The following is a 19,765-nucleotide window of genomic DNA, read 5'->3' as shown; positions in this document are numbered from 1 at the left end:
GAATATATAGTAATCTAATGGAATATATAGTAATCTAATGGAATAGATAGTAACTAATGGAACATATAGTAATCTAATGGGATATATAGTAATCTAATGGAATAGATAGTAACTAATGGAACAGATAGTAATCTAATGGAATAGATAGTAATCTAATGGAACAGATAGTAATCTAATGGAACAGACAGTAATCAGATGGAATAGATAGTAATTTAATGGACTAGATAGTAATCTAAGTTTTTTTTAATTTTTTTTTTTAGAGTTGTTCCTTATCCAATGTGAGAGCATAAGGACGGGATGTTTGTGTTGCTGTAAAGCCCCTTGAGGCAATTTTGTAATTTGTGATATTGGGCTATACAAATAAAATTGACTTGAATTGACAATGGAAATCTTTGAGCTTGCCACTTTAAATATGCAAGACAAGGAAATCTGATTCTTGTGTTATGGTCCATGTTTTTTTTTCAGTTCACATAGCACCTTCGCATGTTCGGGTTTTTTTTTTTTTTGCTGCCTTATCTAAAAGCCCCTCTTATCCTTGATGATCGTCATGGTAAATAAACTATGTTTCCTAGGAGGGGATAGACAAATTAACCTAGTATTAACTCTGTATCATAGTATTAAATATATCCTAGTATTAACTGTATCCTAGCATTAACTCTGTAACCTAGTATTAACTCTGTATCCAAGCATTGACTCTGTATCTTAGTGTTAACTCTGTATCCTCATATTAACTCTTTATCCTAGTATTAAATATAACCTAGTATTAATTCTGTATCCTAGTATTAGCTCTGAAACCTAGTATGAACTCTGTAACCTAGTATTAACTCTGTATCCAAGCATTGACTCTGTATCTTAGTGTTAACTCTGTATCCTCATATTAACTCTTAATCCTAGTATTAACTCTTTATCCTAATATTAACTCTGTAACCTAGTATTAATTCTGTATCCTAGTATTAGCTCTAAAACCTAGTATTAACTCTGTAACCTAGTATTAACTCTGTAACCTAGTATTAACTCTGTATCCTAGCACTGACTCTGTATCCTAGTGTTAACTCTGTATCCTCATATTAACTCTTTATCCTAGTATTAACTCTTTATCCTAATATTAACTCTGTATCCTAGTATTAACTCTGTAACCTAGTATTAATTCTGTATCCTAGCATTAACTCTGTATCCTAGTATTAAATCTGTATCCTAGCATTAACTCTGTAACCTAGTATTAACTCTGTAACCTAGTATTAACTCTATATCCTAGTATTAACTCTGTAACCTAACATTGACTCTGTATCCTAGTTTTAACTCTGTAACCTAGTATTAACTCTGTATCTTACTATTAACTCTGTAACTTAGTATTAACTGGTTGGCACGGTGGCCCAGTGGTTAGCACTGTTGCCTCACAGCAAGAAGGTCCTGGGTTCGAACCCCAGGCTGTCCCAGGTCCTCTCAGTGTTGAGTTTGCATGTTCTCCCCGTGTCTGCATGGGTTTCCTCCCACCATCAAAAAGACATGCATGTCAGAGTTAATACTCCTGTCTGTGCCCCTGAGCAAGGCATTGGAAAGAAGAACTGAAGTTGGTCCCTTGGCACTGCAGCTGCCCACTGCTCCTAGCTACACAGCTGGATGAGTTAAATGCAGAGAATGAATTTCGTTGTATGTATGTACAATGACAAATGAAGTGTATTCTATTCTATTCTACTCAAGTTCTGTATCTAGGTCATAGTAGACATAGTGGACAGGGTAGGTTATTTCATATTAATAAATAACATAAACAAAATATAGCAAAAATGTACATGATATACCTGATAAACTAATAATGGTTCATATACCGTGAGAGATGTGTTCACAATAAATGTAGATACTTCCTTCCTGTTTCTAAGTCAAAATCGTGTCTGTTTAGGCCTGCAGGGCTCTCCAGCTCAGAGCTCTTCTTATTCAGAGGCCATTGAGAATGAGGGTGGCACTGAACTAACCAATGGCGGCAAAAGGGATGGTCTAGAACTGACGAATGACAGCCGCAGTCTGTCCTTGGTGGACCTGCAGGATGCCTCCCCAGGTGATAGTCTGGACGATGGCCAATGGCAGCGTAGGACTGGTCTCCTCCCTCTATCCTTCCAGAACCCCGTGTATCACATGACCACCACATCACCACGGCAACCTCAACAACCTGATGCCACACCATCCGATGGGTCTGTTGGTTCCCATAGCAATGCTGATGAGAGAAACACAGTGGCAACCAAACCTGCATTCCTTACCCAGATGTCTGTGGGCCTGGGGGGAGCGGAGAGAGGGGAGAGAGGAGATCGGATGTCTGCTCTGTCCAGCAGCAGCAGTGGGGAGGAGTACTCTCGCCGACAGCTCTCCTTAACGGACCCCCAACCAGGTAGATTTATACATGTCTCCTCCACTTTATTGCTCCCAGTCGACTCCTGGATACTCCTATAAGTATCCTATAAGTATGAGTACTATACGTTACTCATGTTTAGTGCTCAAACCAAACTGTCTGCTAAACTTCTACTAGCGGCCTGTCTGCTGGTTTACTGCCGTAGCAGTCTACCCAAAGTTAAGAGGGTTGAATCAGTTCATCTGGACACAACGTTTATTGATAGACACGTTTCATCATCATCTCAGTCTCACCTGACTGCAGGTACCCCCACCCTTATAAACTGACTGCAGATATCCCCACCCTTATAAACTGACTGCAGGTATCCCACCCTTATAAACTGACTGCAGGTACCCCACCCTTATAAACTGACTGCAGGTATCCCCACCCTTATAAACAATATAGTGGCATAACGACCCAAACCAACGATCAGTTTCATGTGCACATATGGGTGTGACCATTAACTAGAGTTACAGTGGTCATGTGTACTATTCACAGAGGACTGGGGAATAGTTGCAGTCACAGCATTGTAATTTGGTGACAGATGTACTCTTACACCCCCCCCCCCCCACCGGTTCAGGGATGGTCGTTCTGTCTTCACATAGATGGGCTCTTTGACTCTCCGTTCAAATCAGTGTTCCTCCCTATCAAGGATGTGCACCTCCTCATCCCTGAAAGTATGGCCACTGGCCTCTAGATGGTGTAGACTGTGGAGTCCTGGCCTGTAGATGGTGTAGACTGTGGAGTCCTGGCCTGTAGATGGTGTAGACTGTGGAGTCCTAGCCTGTAGATGGTGTAGACTGTGGAGTCCTGGCCTGTAGATGGTGTCGACTGTGGAGTCTTGGTCTGATGTGTTAGCTCTCCTGTGTTGTGCTACCCTCTTGGCCAGTGTCTGTTTAGTTTCCTCAGTGTACAAGTCACGACAATCCTCCTGACACTTAACAGCTACACTATATTGCTCTGTTTGTGTTGGGGGGTCTGATCCTTGGGGTGGACCAACTTCTGGTGCAGCGTGTTTTGAGATTTGAAAGTAACTGAGACATGGTGTTTGGAAAATATGAGTCTCAACTTTTTCGACACTGTCACCACATACGGAATCACCGCTGGTTTACACTTAGACAGCTGTTGTCTTTCTCCTCTCTTCAATCGGCTTGCGCACTGTTTGGACGTCTTCCTGGCTTTGACCAACACCCACTTAGGATAACCACACTTAACCAGGGCCTGTTTAATGTGGGGTTTGACTCCTAGTTTGTGGTCCAGTAGATGATGAGAGTCAAACCTTAAGTTCTGATCAGTATGTGTTGGTTTACAGTAAACATCAACAATCAAATGTCCCCCATCACCAATTGCTATTTCACAGTGTAAGAAGGCTGACCTGTCATGTTCCACATCCTCTCTGGTGAACTTGATGTGGTGTCCACAGAGTTCATGTGGTCGGTGAAATGTGCTACGTCCTGAAATTTAATCTTAACTCAGGTGTCGTCCACAAATCTGAACCAATGGCTAGGTGGTGTCCCTGGATAGGACATCAGAGCCTCTTTTCCACTTCCTCCATATACAAGTTGGCCACTACAGGTGAGACTGGGGAACCCATAGCGCCCCCACACCTCTGTCTGTAGTACTGCCCCCTGTATGTGAAGTACGTGGACTGAAGACACAGCTTCAGGAGCAGACACACTTGGTCAGTGTTAAGGGTGGTCCTGTTGTTAAGGGGGGGGGTGGTTTTGTAATTTCATACATACTACCTCCACTGCTTCATCAACAGGAACACATGTGAAGAGAGACGTGACATCATAAGAGACCATTGTTTCATCCTCTCCATAATGACGTCCCTCACTTTATCCACAACATCCACAGTGTTCTGATGTGATGTTCATTACTGCCTACCAACGGGTTAAGAATAGATGCCAGAAACTTAGAGAGGTTATAGGTCACTGACTTAATCATACAAACAATAGGCCATAATGGCACATCCTGTTTATGTATCTTAGGTAAACCATACAGACTAGGTGTAGCGCCCCCTGGGTATAATCTGTGGTACAACATTCGGTCAATAGCACTGTCCTGTTCTAACAGCTTCAGACAATCTGTCACCTTTTTCTTGTGACCACTGGCTGGATCTGGTTCCAGGGGCTCATAAGTATTCATGTCACTAAGTAACGTCATAACTTTCTCATGATAGTCTGTCTGGTTTGATGCTACAGTGCGTCTGCCTTTGTCCACTGGAAGGATGATGTCCGCAGTTGCTCTGCTTCCGGGTCCACCATGTTGCTTTTACGGATCACTTCTTACGGATTACGTGGTTGTGATCACTTCCACTAGTGGGATTTCCCTCAGCGTGACAGCAAAATGCAGCCCAATAGTAAGGATGACTTTCTCTGCCTGGCTGAGTTGTCTGTCAGACAGATTCTTCACCCACCTGTCCACATTGCTGGCATGGGTCTGGCTTCCGTCTCGCTGTCTGCTGTTGAGGTCGCCGTCCGTTGTCGGCTGATGTCTCTGGCGTGCAGCAAGTAGGTCGAAATTCTTCTTTTTTTAATTACCTTATTGATCCCCCTGGGGAACTTCTTCCTCTGCATTTAACCCATCCTAGCTGTGTAGCTGGGAGCAGTGGGCAGCTGCCGTGCAGCGCCCAGGGACCAACTCCAGTTGGTCTTGCCATGCCTCGGTCAGGGGCACAGACAGGAGCATCAACCCTAACATGCAGGTCTTTTTGATGGTGGAGGAAACTGGAGCACCCGGAGAAAACCCACCCAGACACGGGGAGAACATGCAAACTCCACACAGAAAGGACCTGGGATGACCCCCCCAAGGTTGGACAACCCCGGGGTTCAAATCTAGGACCTTCTTGCTGTGAGTCGACAGTGCTAACCACTGGGCCACCGTGCCGCCCTAATGTTGTTACCTGTTTAACTTGTTACCTGTTTAACTCATTAAAAAACTTACAACACTTCTCCCCTTTCAAACTTGTTAACTCAACAAGTTTTAACAAGTTTTTAACAAGTTTTGCTGCCTGGTTTTCGACTTATCGTGTTGGGATAGACGAGCCTTATCCATGAACTCAGTCACACGGTGGGACGTGTTCTCATTAGACATGACGTGAGTCTCTGTTGGATCTGCTTCTCTTTGGCTTTCAAAACGTCAATGGTAAAATTGGTTTGTCTCACCCGTTCGTTCAACAGCTGGCTCTGTATCTTGTGGAGCATCTGGTTAGCTCGGTGGCCAGACTTCATCTGCAGGCTCTTAGATGTAATCCTGCTCTGTCTGCACCTGAGGTTGAATATCGGGTGGTTCCTGTAGTCTGCCATTTTACAAGTTGTTTGATCATACTCACGTACAAGTTCAAGGCAATCCTCACCAAAATGAGTCAAAATGTCTTGATGCCGCTCAATAATCCAGGTAAGAAGGTCAAAGAAGATTGAATCAGTTCATCAGGACACAACGTTTATTGACACATACATTTCATCATCATCTAAGTGACCGCTTCAGTCTCACCTGACTGCAGGTATCCCCACCCTTATAAACTGACTGCAGGTACCCCCACCCTTATAAACTGACTGCAGGTATCCCACCCTTATAAACTGACTGCAGGTACCCCACCCTTATAACCTGGCTGCAGGTACCCCACCCTTATAAACTGACTGCAGGTACCCCACCCTTATAAACTGACTGCAGGTACCCCACCCTTATAACCTGGCTGCAGGTACCCCACCCTTATAAACTGACTGCAGGTACCCCACCCTTATAAACTGACTGCAGGTACCCCACCCTTATAAACTGACTGCAGGTACCCCACCCTTATAAACAATACAGAGACGTAACAACCCAAACCAACGATTGGTTTCATTTGCAAATTGCTGTGACCATTAACTAGAGTTTAAATGGTCATGTGTACTATTCACAGAGGATTTGGGGATTTTTGCAGTCACAGTGTCGAAAAGACAGGAAGCGGAGCTGGAGGTGGCAGAGTTGAGGATGCTAAGATTTTTACTGGGAGTGACGAAGAAGGACAGGATTAGGAACGATTATATTAGAGGGACAGCTCAAGCTGGACGGTTTGGAGACAAAGCAAGAGAGACAAGATTGAGATGGTTTGGACATGTGTGGAGGAGAGATGCTGGGTATATTGGGAGAAGGATGCTGAATATGGAGCTGCCAGGGAAGAGGAGAAGAGGAAGGCCAAAGAGGAGGTTTATGGATGTGGTGAGGGAGGACATGCAGGTGGCTGGTGTGACAGAGGAAGACGCAGAAGACAGGAAGAAATGGAAACGGATGATCTGGTGTGGCGCCCCCTAATGGGAGCAGCCAAAAGTAGTAGTAGTAGTGTCATAAGATGGTGACCGATGTACTCTTAGCACCCCCCCCCCGGTTCAGGGATGGTCATTTGGTCGTTCCCTCTTAACATAGATGACGTCTTTAACTCCCCATTTAAACCAATCCATTGTTCCTCCCTAGCAGGGATGTCCACATCCTCATCCTTGAAAGATTGGCCACTGGTGTGTATTCATCCTGAAAATCAAGATCAAGTGCGCTTTTGCCCTCTGCTCCACGGGAGGTTTTTGTCCTGCTCGAGCACGCCTTAGGACACCTGCATTGCTGTTTGACAGGTGGACCGCCCCAGTTAAACTCCCCATCTACCACATCTTCGGTCCAGAGCCACCGAGCTAACCAGATCCTCCAGAAGATACAGAGCCAGATGTTGAACGAACGGGTGAGACAAACCAATTTTACCGTCGATGTTTTGAAAGCCAAAGAGCAGCAGATCCAACAAAGACTCACGTCACGTCTAGATGAGACCACTTTCCAACGTGAGTTCACGGATAAGGCTCGTCTAGCTCAACACAAAAAGTTGAAAACCAGGCAGCAAAAGAAGTTTGACCTACTTGCTGCATGCCAGAGACACCGGCAGAGAGAGAGGCGGACGCCAGACACACACTGGCGATGTGGAGAAGTGGGTGAACAATCTGTCCGACAGACAACTCAGCCAGGTGGAGAAAGACGGCCTTGCTAAAGGGCTGAGTTTTGCTGTCATGCTGAGGGAATTCCCGCTAGTGGAACTGATCACAGCCACGGAATCAGCGATCGGTAAAAACAACATGGTGGACCCAGAAGCAGAGCAACTGCAGACGAACGTTTCAGTAATTCCAGTCTGCCCCATCCTGCTTTCTCCTGTTTGCTGTGTAAGGGTGCGATCTTAAAAATATTGTACAAATTTTAAAGGCCCACTAAGTGATTTCCCTATGAGTTTTCCTGAAGTTTCTTCTTTGCCCTCTAAAACAGCTGTTGTTGCTCTCTGCTCATATGTATATATATGTGGAGGGCAGCTGAGCCTCGCTTCTAGATCCAGCAACTCATCTAGTAAACTATCACTTGCACTCACATGCAGGGTTTGACCCACAAAATAATGACTTCTGACAAACTGCAGATGGTGAAGACATGAGGGTGAGCAAGAATGGTTAATTTGGTTACCTCTCAAATAGAAAACAAACAACTTAGATGTCATTTGGAATGTCTTTGTCCATTTTCAGAGCTTTCCATCTGAGAAGGTTACACCAATATTTAGCCTCATTTTCCTTTTGTGGTTGGTCTCCAAGTTTTCTTTCAACGTTTTTGTCTTTTAGGTCTAATTCTGCCCCCCAGTAATGTGTCCCTCTGAGCAGACAAGAGACTTCTGGAAACAGCAGCTGCTTCTTACAGCTTTTTCTTGGCCTAATACACTGTCTTTTTTACTGTTGCTTGGCAGCCATAGTCACTGGTCAGTCACTTGTGTGCCAGTGCAACACAACTCTACCCACCTGACTTATTACTACTGCTGCACACCTTGTTATTACATATGCTACTTTCTATTTGTATAAGAGGTGAGCCCTTACTTTAGTGTTCTCCTCCAGCTTTCATGTATACAGTTCAGTTGAGAAGGCTTGCCCCTTTGCTGCCTTGATTGGACAGCAGAGAAGGCACGCCCCTTTGCTGCCTTGATTGGACAGCAGAGAAGGCCCGCCCCATTGCTGCCTTGATTGGACAGCAGAGAAGGCCCGCCCCGTTGCTGCCTTGATTGGACAGCAGAAAAGGCCCGCCCCATTGCTGCCTTGATTGGACAGCAGAGAAGGCCCGCCCCTTTGCTACCTTGATTGGACAGCAGAGAAGTCCCGCCCCTTTGCTGCCTTGATTGGACAGCAGAGAAAAAGCTGCGGAGGTGTTTTTCTGCTCAAAACTGAATATTTTTCAACAGAACAGAAAACTAAAACAGAACCTCTCCCTGCCAAAAAACAGATCCAGTGAGGGAGCAGCCTAGTCTTGTTTTCTGTCCCGAGCAGTCTGCCCACTCCTAATATTGTAATGGCATTATGATGATTTCATTTGTTATTTGTGGTTTTCGGTCTCCAGGTGTTTCCACTCCACCTCGGCAGAACTCAGCCGGGCCTCCCAACGGCCCTCAGCGCCGCATCGACCAGCCCCCGCCACCCTCTTCAGCCACCCCTGGGCCCCCCCGTGGCCGGACTCCTCCCAGCATGCTAAGCGGTAACAGTTCCGCCTACCCTCCGCGCCCTACATCAGGCAGTATGATGTCATCGAGCCCTGATTGGCCCAGCAGCAGCCAATCTCGGCTCAGACAGATGTCGTCATCATCAAAGGGAGATAGCCCTGAAAAACAAAGAACGGCTACCAAGGTAAGAACTTAGTAACCACAGTAACCTACATACTCTGCACTCCATTACTTAGAAAGTCAAAGGTCAGAGCAGTAACACCCCATACCCCAAATCTTCCTGTGACCCTTGAATGACCTTTGATCACCCTGGCCTTTGGATACTTTGAATTCCATTGATGAATGAAGGCATGTTGACACTCTGGGAGTGTGTGTGTGTGTGTATGTGTGTGTGTGTTTCAGGCCCCCTCCCCAGTAAATCCTTGTGCATTGGACCGAACGGCTGCCTGGCTGCTGAATATGAACTCTGGCGTCCCCTATGGAGAGACAGAGGATGACGATACTCTCACTGAGAAGGTGAACAGCTCTCTTTTTACTTGTTTTAATGGTCCACTCCGTCTTTAGTTGTTTCTACTCATTTTACCCTTCAGTTGCTTCTACTCATTTTACTAGTCCACTCCATCTTCAGTTGTTTCTACTCATTTTCTGGTCCACCCGGTCTTTAGTTGTCGGTCTTTAGTTGCTTCTACTAATTTTACTGAGTCCACTCGGTCTTTGGTTGTTTTACTCATTTTACTAGTCCACTCTGTCTTCAGTTGTTTCTACTCGTTTTACTGGGTCCACTCAGTCTTTAGTTGTTTCTACTCATTTTACTGCCCACTCAGTCTTTAGTTGTTTCAACTCGTTTTACTGGGTCCACTCGGTCTTTACTTGTTTCTACTCATTTCCTGGTCCCCCCGGTCTTTAGTTGCCTCTACTCATTTTACTTGGTCCACTCGGTCTTTAGTTGTTTCTACTCATTTTACTGGTCCATTGCTCTTTAGTTGTTTTTACTCGTTTTACTGGGTCAACTCGGTCTTTAGATGTTTCTACTCGTTTTACTTGGTCAACTCGGTCTTTAGTTGCTTCTACTCATTTTACTGGTCCAATCTGTCTTTTATTGTTTCTACCCATTTTACTTGGTCCACTCGGTTTCTTAGTTGTTTCTACTCGTTTTACTGGTCCACTCGGTCCTTAGATGTTTCTACTCCTTTTACTGGTCCACTCTGTCTTTAGATGTTTCTAATCGTTTTACCTGGTCCACTCGGTCTGTAGTTGTTTCTACTAGTTTTACTGGTCTACACGTCTTTAGTTGTTTGTATTCGTTTTACTGGGTCCACTTGGTCTTTAGTCTTTTCTACTCATTGTACTGTGTCCACTCGGTCTTTAGTTGTGTCCACTCATTTTACTGGGTCCACTCGGTCTTTAGTTGTTTCTACTCATTTTATTTGGTCCACTCAGTCGTTAGATGTTTCTACTCGTTTTACTAGTCCAATCTGTCTTTAGATGTTTCTACTCATTTCACTGGTCCACTCGGTCTTTAGTTGCGTCTACTAATTTTACTTGGTCCACTCAGTTTTTAGTTGTTTCTACTCATTTTACTGGGTCTACCCGGTCTTTAGTTTTTCTACTCATTTTACTGCTCCACTCGGTCTTTGGTTGTTTTGCTCATTTTACTGGGCTACTTGGTCTTTAATTGTTTTGCTCATTTTACTGGGCCACTCGGTCTTTAGTTGTTTTGCTCATTTTACTGGTCCACTTGGTCTTTAGTTGTTTTGCTCATTTTACTGGTCCAATTGGTCTTTATTTGTTTTGCTCATTTTACTGGGCCACTTGGTCTTTAGTTGTTTTGCTCATTTTACTGGGCCAATTGGTCTTTAGCTGTTTTGCTCATTTTTCTGGGTCCACTTTATCTTTAGCTGTTTTGCTCATTTTACTGGTCCACTTGGTCTTTAGTTGTTTTGCTCATTTTACTGGTCCACTTGGTCTTTAGTTGTTTTGCACATTTTACTGGTCCACTTGGTCTTTAGTTGTTTTGCTCATTTTACTGGTCCACTTGGTCTTTAGTTGTTTTGCTCATTTTACTGGTCCACTTGGTCTTCAGTTGTTTTGCTCATTTTACTGGGCCACTTGGTCTTTAGTTGTTTTGCTCATTTTACTGGTCCACTTGGTCTTTAGTTGTTTTGCTCATTTTACTGGGTCCACTTGGTCTTTAGTTGTTTTGCTCATTTTACTGGGCCGCTTTGTCTTTAGTTGTTTTGCTCATTTTACTGGGCCGCTTGGTCTTTAGTTGTTTTGCTCATTTTACTGGGTCCACTTGGTCTTTAGTTGTTTTGCTCATTTTACTGGGCCACTTGGTCTTTAGTTGTTTTGCTCATTTTACTGGTCCACTTGGTCTTTAGTTGTTTTGCTCATTTTACTGGGTCCACTTGGTCTTTAGTTGTTTTGCTCATTTTACTGGTCCACTTGGTCTTTAGTTGTTTTGCTCATTTTACTGGTCCACTTGGTCTTTAGTTGTTTTGCTCATTTTACTGGTCCACTTGGTCTTTAGTTGTTTTGCTCATTTTACTGGTCCACTTGGTCTTTAGTTGTTTTACTCATTTTACTGGTACACTTGGTCTTTAGTTGTTTTGCTCATTTTACTGGGCCACTTGGTCTTTAGTTGTTTTGCTCATTTTAATGGTCCACTTGGTCTTTAGTTGTTTTGCTCATTTTACTGGGCCACTTTGTCTTTAGTTGTTTTACTCATTTTACTGGGTCCACTTGGTCTTTAGTTGTTTTGCTCATTTTAGTGGTCCACTTGGTCTTTAGTTGTTTTGCTCATTTTACTGGTCCACTTGGTCTTTAGTTGTTTTGCTCATTTTACTGGTCCAATTGGTCTTTAGTTGTTTTGCTCATTTTACTGGGCCACTTGGTCTTTAGTTGTTTTGCTCATTTTACTGGGCTAATTGGTCTTTAGTTGTTTTGCTCATTTTACTGGTCCACTTGGTCTTTAGTTGTTTTTGCTAATCTTACCAGGCCACTTGGTCTTTAGTTGTTTTGCTCGTTTTACTGGGCCACTTGGTCTTTAGTTGTTTTGCTCATTTTACTGGGTCCACTTTGTCTTTAGTTGTTTTGCTCATTTTACTGGGCCGCTTGGTCTTTAGTTGTTTTGCTCATTTTACTGGGCCAATTGGTCTTTAGTTGTTTAGCTCATTTTACCGGTTCACTTGGTCTTTAGTTGTTTTGCTCATTTTACTGGGCCACTCGGTCTTTAGTTGTTTTGCTCATTTTACTGGGCCACTTGGTCTTTAGTTGTTTTGCTCATTTTACTGGTCCACTTGGTCTTTAGTTGTTTTTGCTAATCTTACCAGGCCACTTGGTCTTTAGTTGTTTTGCTCATTTTACTGGCCCACTTGGTCTTTAGTTGTTTTGCTCATTTTACTGGGTCCACTTGGTCTTTAGTTGTTTTGCTCATTTTAGTGGTCCACTTGGTCTTTAGTTGTTTTGCTCATTTTACCGGTTCACTTGGTCTTTAGTTGTTTTGCTCATTTTACTGGGCCACTCGGTCTTTAGTTGTTTTGCTCATTTTACTGGGCCACTTGGTCTTTAGTTGTTTTGCTCATTTTACTGGTCCACTTGGTCTTTAGTTGTTTTGCTCATTTTACTGGTCCAATTGGTCTTTAGTTGTTTTGCTCATTTTACTGGGCCACTTGGTCTTTAGTTGTTTTGCTCATTTTACTGGGCCACTTGGTCTTTAGCTGTTTTGCTCATTTTACTGGGTCCACTTTATCTTTAGTTGTTTTGCTCATTTTACTGGTCCACTTGGTCTTTAGTTGTTTTGCTCATTTTACTGGTCCACTTGGTCTTTAGTTGTTTTGCTCATTTTACTGGGCCACTTGGTCTTTAGTTGTTTTGCTCATTTTACTGGTCCACTTGGTCTTTAGTTGTTTTGCTCATTTTACTGGGTCCGCTTGGTCTTTAGTTGTTTTGCTCATTTTACTGGGCCACTTTGTCTTTAGTTGTTTTGCTCATTTTACTGGTCACTTGGTCTTTAGTTGTTTTGCTCATTTTACTGGCCCACTTGGTCTTTAGTTGTTTTGCTCATTTTACTGGTCCACTTGGTCTTTAGTTGTTTTGCTCATTTTACAGGTCCACTTGGTCTTTAGTTGTTTTGCTCATTTTACTGGTCCACTTGGTCTTTAGTTGTTTTGCTCATTTTACAGGTCCACTTGGTCTTTAGTTGTTTTGCTCATTTTACTGGGCCACTTGGTCTTTAGTTGTTTTGCTCATTTTACTGGCCCACTTGGTCTTTAGTTGTTTTGCTCATTTTACTGGTCCACTTGGTCTTTAGTTGTTTTGCTCATTTTACAGGTCCACTTGGTCTTTAGTTGTTTTGCTCATTTTACTGGGTCCGCTTGGTCTTTAGTTGTTTTGCTCATTTTACTGGGCCACTTTGTCTTTAGTTGTTTTGCTCATTTTACTGGTCACTTGTCTTTAGTTGTTTTGCTCATTTTACTGGCCCACTTGGTCTTTAGTTGTTTTGCTCATTTTACTGGGCCACTTTGTCTTTAGTTGTTTTGCTCATTTTACTGGTCACTTGGTCTTTAGTTGTTTTGCTCATTTTACTGGCCCACTTGGTCTTTAGTTGTTTTGCTCATTTTACTGGGCCACTTGGTCTTTAGTTGTTTTGCTCATTTTAATGGTCCACTTGGTCTTTAGTTGTTTTGCTCATTTTACTGGGCCACTTTGTCTTTAGTTGTTTTACTCATTTTACTGGGTCCACTTGGTCTTTAGTTGTTTTGCTCATTTTAGTGGTCCACTTGGTCTTTAGTTGTTTTGCTCATTTTACTGGTCCACTTGGTCTTTAGTTGTTTTGCTCATTTTACTGGTCCAATTGGTCTTTAGTTGTTTTGCTCATTTTACTGGGCCACTTGGTCTTTAGTTGTTTTGCTCATTTTACTGGGCTAATTGGTCTTTAGTTGTTTTGCTCATTTTACTGGTCCACTTGGTCTTTAGTTGTTTTTGCTAATCTTACCAGGCCACTTGGTCTTTAGTTGTTTTGCTCGTTTTACTGGGCCACTTGGTCTTTAGTTGTTTTGCTCATTTTACTGGTCCACTCGGTCTTTAGTTGTTTTGCTCATTTTACTGGTCCACTCAGTCTTTAGTTGTTTCAGCTCATTTTACTGGGCCACTTGGTCTTTAGTTGTTTTGCTCATTTTACTGGGTCCACTCGGTCTTTAGTTGTTTCGCTCATTTTACTGGGCCACTCGGTCTTAAGTTGTTTTGCTCATTTTACCGGTTCACTTGGTCTTTAGTTGTTTTGCTCATTTTACTGGGCCACTCGGTCTTTAGTTGTTTTGCTCATTTTACTGGGCCACTTGGTCTTTAGTTGTTTTGCTCATTTTACTGGGTCCACTCGGTCTTTAGTTGTTTCGCTCATTTTACTGGGCCACTCGGTCTTAAGTTGTTTTGCTCATTTTACCGGTTCACTTGGTCTTTAGTTGTTTTGCTCATTTTACTGGGCCACTCGGTCTTTAGTTGTTTTGCTCATTTTACTGGTCCACTTGGTCTTTAGTTGTTTTGCTCATTTTACTGGTCCACTTGGTCTTTAGTTGTTTTGCTCATTTTACTGGGCCAATTGGTCTTTAGTTGTTTTGCTCATTTTACTGGTCCACTTGGTCTTTAGTTGTTTTGCTCATTTTACTGGGTCCACTTGGTCTTTAGTTGTTTTGCTCATTATACTGGGCCACTTGGTCTTTAGTTGTTTTGCTCATTTTACTGGGCCACTCGGTCTTTAGTTGTTTTGCTCATTTTACTGGGTCCACTTGGTCTTTAGTTGTTTCAACTCATTTCAATGGTCCACTCGGTCTTTAGTTGCGTCTACTAATTTTACTCGGTCCACTCAGTTTTTAGTTCTTTCTACTCATTTTACTGGGTCCACCTGGTCTTTAGTTGTTTTGCTCATTTTACTGGGCCACTCTGTCTTTAGTTGTTTTACTCATTTTACTGGGTCCACTTGGTCTTTAGTTGTTTTGCTCATTTTAGTGGTCCACTTGGTCTTTAGTTGTTTTGCTCATTTTACTGGTCCACTTGGTCTTTAGTTGTTTTGCTCATTTTACTGGTCCAATTGGTCTTTAGTTGTTTTGCTCATTTTACTGGGCCACTTGGTCTTTAGTTGTTTTGCTCATTTTACTGGGCTAATTGGTCTTTAGTTGTTTTGCTCATTTTACTGGTCCACTTGGTCTTTAGTTGTTTTTGCTAATCTTACCAGGCCACTTGGTCTTTAGTTGTTTTGCTCATTTTACTGGGCCACTCGGTCTTTAGTTGTTTTGCTCATTTTACTGGCCCACTTGGTCTTTAGTTGTTTTGCTCATTTTACTGGTCCACTTGGTCTTTAGTTGTTTTGCTCATTTTACAGGTCCACTTGGTCTTTAGTTGTTTTGCTCATTTTACTGGTCCACTTGGTCTTTAGTTGTTTTGCTCATTTTACAGGTCCACTTGGTCTTTAGTTGTTTTGCTCATTTTACTGGGCCACTTGGTCTTTAGTTGTTTTGCTCATTTTACTGGCCCACTTGGTCTTTAGTTGTTTTGCTCATTTTACTGGTCCACTTGGTCTTTAGTTGTTTTGCTCATTTTACAGGTCCACTTGGTCTTTAGTTGTTTTGCTCATTTTACTGGGTCCGCTTGGTCTTTAGTTGTTTTGCTCATTTTACTGGGCCACTTTGTCTTTAGTTGTTTTGCTCATTTTACTGGTCACTTGTCTTTAGTTGTTTTGCTCATTTTACTGGCCCACTTGGTCTTTAGTTGTTTTGCTCATTTTACTGGGCCACTTTGTCTTTAGTTGTTTTGCTCATTTTACTGGTCACTTGGTCTTTAGTTGTTTTGCTCATTTTACTGGCCCACTTGGTCTTTAGTTGTTTTGCTCATTTTACTGGGCCACTTGGTCTTTAGTTGTTTTGCTCATTTTAATGGTCCACTTGGTCTTTAGTTGTTTTGCTCATTTTACTGGGCCACTTTGTCTTTAGTTGTTTTACTCATTTTACTGGGTCCACTTGGTCTTTAGTTGTTTTGCTCATTTTAGTGGTCCACTTGGTCTTTAGTTGTTTTGCTCATTTTACTGGTCCACTTGGTCTTTAGTTGTTTTGCTCATTTTACTGGTCCAATTGGTCTTTAGTTGTTTTGCTCATTTTACTGGGCCACTTGGTCTTTAGTTGTTTTGCTCATTTTACTGGGCTAATTGGTCTTTAGTTGTTTTGCTCATTTTACTGGTCCACTTGGTCTTTAGTTGTTTTTGCTAATCTTACCAGGCCACTTGGTCTTTAGTTGTTTTGCTCGTTTTACTGGGCCACTTGGTCTTTAGTTGTTTTGCTCATTTTACTGGTCCACTCGGTCTTTAGTTGTTTTGCTCATTTTACTGGTCCACTCAGTCTTTAGTTGTTTCAGCTCATTTTACTGGGCCACTTGGTCTTTAGTTGTTTTGCTCATTTTACTGGGTCCACTCGGTCTTTAGTTGTTTCGCTCATTTTACTGGGCCACTCGGTCTTAAGTTGTTTTGCTCATTTTACCGGTTCACTTGGTCTTTAGTTGTTTTGCTCATTTTACTGGGCCACTCGGTCTTTAGTTGTTTTGCTCATTTTACTGGGCCACTTGGTCTTTAGTTGTTTTGCTCATTTTACTGGGTCCACTCGGTCTTTAGTTGTTTCGCTCATTTTACTGGGCCACTCGGTCTTAAGTTGTTTTGCTCATTTTACTGGGCCACTCGGTCTTTAGTTGTTTTGCTCATTTTACTGGGTCCACTTGGTCTTTAGTTGTTTCAACTCATTTCAATGGTCCACTCGGTCTTTAGTTGCGTCTACTAATTTTACTCGGTCCACTCAGTTTTTAGTTCTTTCTACTCATTTTACTGGGTCCACCTGGTCTTTAGTTGTTTTGCTCATTTTACTGGTCCAATTGGTCTTTAGTTGTTTTGCTCATTTTACTGGGCCACTTGGTCTTTAGTTGTTTTGCTCATTTTACTGGGCTAATTGGTCTTTAGTTGTTTTGCTCATTTTACTGGTCCACTTGGTCTTTAGTTGTTTTTGCTAATCTTACCAGGCCACTTGGTCTTTAGTTGTTTTGCTCATTTTACTGGGCCACTCGGTCTTTAGTTGTTTTGCTCATTTTACCGGTTCACTCGGTCTTTAGTTGTTTTGCTCATTTTACTGGGCCACTTGGTCTTTAGTTGTTTTGCTCATTTTACTGGTCCACTTGGTCTTTAGTTGTTTTGCTCATTTTACTGGTCCACTTGGTCTTTAGTTGTTTTGCTCATTTTACTGGGCCAATTGGTCTTTAGTTGTTTAGCTCATTTTACCGGTTCACTTGGTCTTTAGTTGTTTTGCTCATTTTACTGGGCCACTCGGTCTTTAGTTGTTTTGCTCATTTTACTGGGCCACTTGGTCTTTAGTTGTTTTGCTCATTTTACTGGTCCACTTGGTCTTTAGTTGTTTTTGCTAATCTTACCAGGCCACTTGGTCTTTAGTTGTTTTGCTCATTTTACTGGCCCACTTGGTCTTTAGTTGTTTTGCTCATTTTACTGGGTCCACTTGGTCTTTAGTTGTTTTGCTCATTTTACTGGGCCACTTGGTCTTTAGTTGTTTTGCTCATTTTAATGGTCCACTTGGTCTTTAGTTGTTTTGCTCATTTTACTGGGCCACTTTGTCTTTAGTTGTTTTACTCATTTTACTGGGTCCACTTGGTCTTTAGTTGTTTTGCTCATTTTAGTGGTCCACTTGGTCTTTAGTTGTTTTGCTCATTTTACCGGTTCACTTGGTCTTTAGTTGTTTTGCTCATTTTACTGGGCCACTTGGTCTTTAGTTGTTTTGCTCATTTTACTGGGCCACTTGGTCTTTAGCTGTTTTGCTCATTTTACTGGGTCCACTTTATCTTTAGTTGTTTTGCTCATTTTACTGGTCCACTTGGTCTTTAGTTGTTTTGCTCATTTTACTGGTCCACTTGGTCTTTAGTTGTTTTGCTCATTTTACTGGGCCACTTGGTCTTTAGTTGTTTTGCTCATTTTACTGGTCCACTTGGTCTTTAGTTGTTTTGCTCATTTTACTGGGTCCGCTTGGTCTTTAGTTGTTTTGCTCATTTTACTGGGCCACTTTGTCTTTAGTTGTTTTGCTCATTTTACTGGTCACTTGGTCTTTAGTTGTTTTGCTCATTTTACTGGCCCACTTGGTCTTTAGTTGTTTTGCTCATTTTACTGGTCCACTTGGTCTTTAGTTGTTTTGCTCATTTTACAGGTCCACTTGGTCTTTAGTTGTTTTGCTCATTTTACTGGTCCACTTGGTCTTTAGTTGTTTTGCTCATTTTACAGGTCCACTTGGTCTTTAGTTGTTTTGCTCATTTTACTGGGCCACTTGGTCTTTAGTTGTTTTGCTCATTTTACTGGCCCACTTGGTCTTTAGTTGTTTTGCTCATTTTACTGGTCCACTTGGTCTTTAGTTGTTTTGCTCATTTTACAGGTCCACTTGGTCTTTAGTTGTTTTGCTCATTTTACTGGGTCCGCTTGGTCTTTAGTTGTTTTGCTCATTTTACTGGGCCACTTTGTCTTTAGTTGTTTTGCTCATTTTACTGGTCACTTGGTCTTTAGTTGTTTTGCTCATTTTACTGGCCCACTTGGTCTTTAGTTGTTTTGCTCATTTTACTGGGCCACTTTGTCTTTAGTTGTTTTGCTCATTTTACTGGTCACTTGGTCTTTAGTTGTTTTGCTCATTTTACTGGCCCACTTGGTCTTTAGTTGTTTTGCTCATTTTACTGGGCCACTTGGTCTTTAGTTGTTTTGCTCATTTTAATGGTCCACTTGGTCTTTAGTTGTTTTGCTCATTTTACTGGGCCACTTTGTCTTTAGTTGTTTTACTCATTTTACTGGGTCCACTTGGTCTTTAGTTGTTTTGCTCATTTTAGTGGTCCACTTGGTCTTTAGTTGTTTTGCTCATTTTACTGGTCCACTTGGTCTTTAGTTGTTTTGCTCATTTTACTGGTCCAATTGGTCTTTAGTTGTTTTGCTCATTTTACTGGGCCACTTGGTCTTTAGTTGTTTTGCTCATTTTACTGGGCTAATTGGTCTTTAGTTGTTTTGCTCATTTTACTGGTCCACTTGGTCTTTAGTTGTTTTTGCTAATCTTACCAGGCCACTTGGTCTTTAGTTGTTTTGCTCGTTTTACTGGGCCACTTGGTCTTTAGTTGTTTTGCTCATTTTACTGGTCCACTCGGTCTTTAGTTGTTTTGCTCATTTTACTGGTCCACTCAGTCTTTAGTTGTTTCAGCTCATTTTACTGGGCCACTTGGTCTTTAGTTGTTTTGCTCATTTTACTGGGTCCACTCGGTCTTTAGTTGTTTCGCTCATTTTACTGGGCCACTCGGTCTTAAGTTGTTTTGCTCATTTTACCGGTTCACTTGGTCTTTAGTTGTTTTGCTCATTTTACTGGGCCACTCGGTCTTTAGTTGTTTTGCTCATTTTACTGGGCCACTTGGTCTTTAGTTGTTTTGCTCATTTTACTGGGTCCACTCGGTCTTTAGTTGTTTCGCTCATTTTACTGGGCCACTCGGTCTTAAGTTGTTTTGCTCATTTTACCGGTTCACTTGGTCTTTAGTTGTTTTGCTCATTTTACTGGGCCACTCGGTCTTTAGTTGTTTTGCTCATTTTACTGGTCCACTTGGTCTTTAGTTGTTTTGCTCATTTTACTGGTCCACTTGGTCTTTAGTTGTTTTGCTCATTTTACTGGGCCAATTGGTCTTTAGTTGTTTTGCTCATTTTACTGGTCCACTTGGTCTTTAGTTGTTTTGCTCATTTTACTGGGTCCACTCGGTCTTTAGTTGTTTCGCTCATTTTACTGGGCCACTCGGTCTTAAGTTGTTTTGCTCATTTTACCGGTTCACTTGGTCTTTAGTTGTTTTGC

At 42.2% G+C, this 19,765-nt stretch overlaps 1 protein-coding gene across 1 annotated transcript in view; it reads left to right on the top strand.

Annotated features, from left to right (window-relative positions):
- LOC130111005 (disabled homolog 2-interacting protein-like) overlaps window positions 1-19,765 on the top strand; it is a 145,569-nt gene that overhangs the window by 88,011 nt on the left and 37,793 nt on the right. The window contains 3 exon segments of the mRNA XM_056278076.1: window positions 1,898-2,380; window positions 8,765-9,048; window positions 9,267-9,380. Coding sequence (XP_056134051.1) covers window positions 1,898-2,380; window positions 8,765-9,048; window positions 9,267-9,380 — 881 coding nt within the window.

This window comes from Lampris incognitus, chromosome 1, assembly GCF_029633865.1.
Source record: "Lampris incognitus isolate fLamInc1 chromosome 1, fLamInc1.hap2, whole genome shotgun sequence".
NCBI classification, from domain to species: Eukaryota; Metazoa; Chordata; class Actinopteri; order Lampriformes; family Lampridae; genus Lampris; species Lampris incognitus.
The sequence above is the reverse complement of the archived record's forward strand: the minus strand, read 5'-3'. Positions and strand labels throughout refer to the sequence as shown.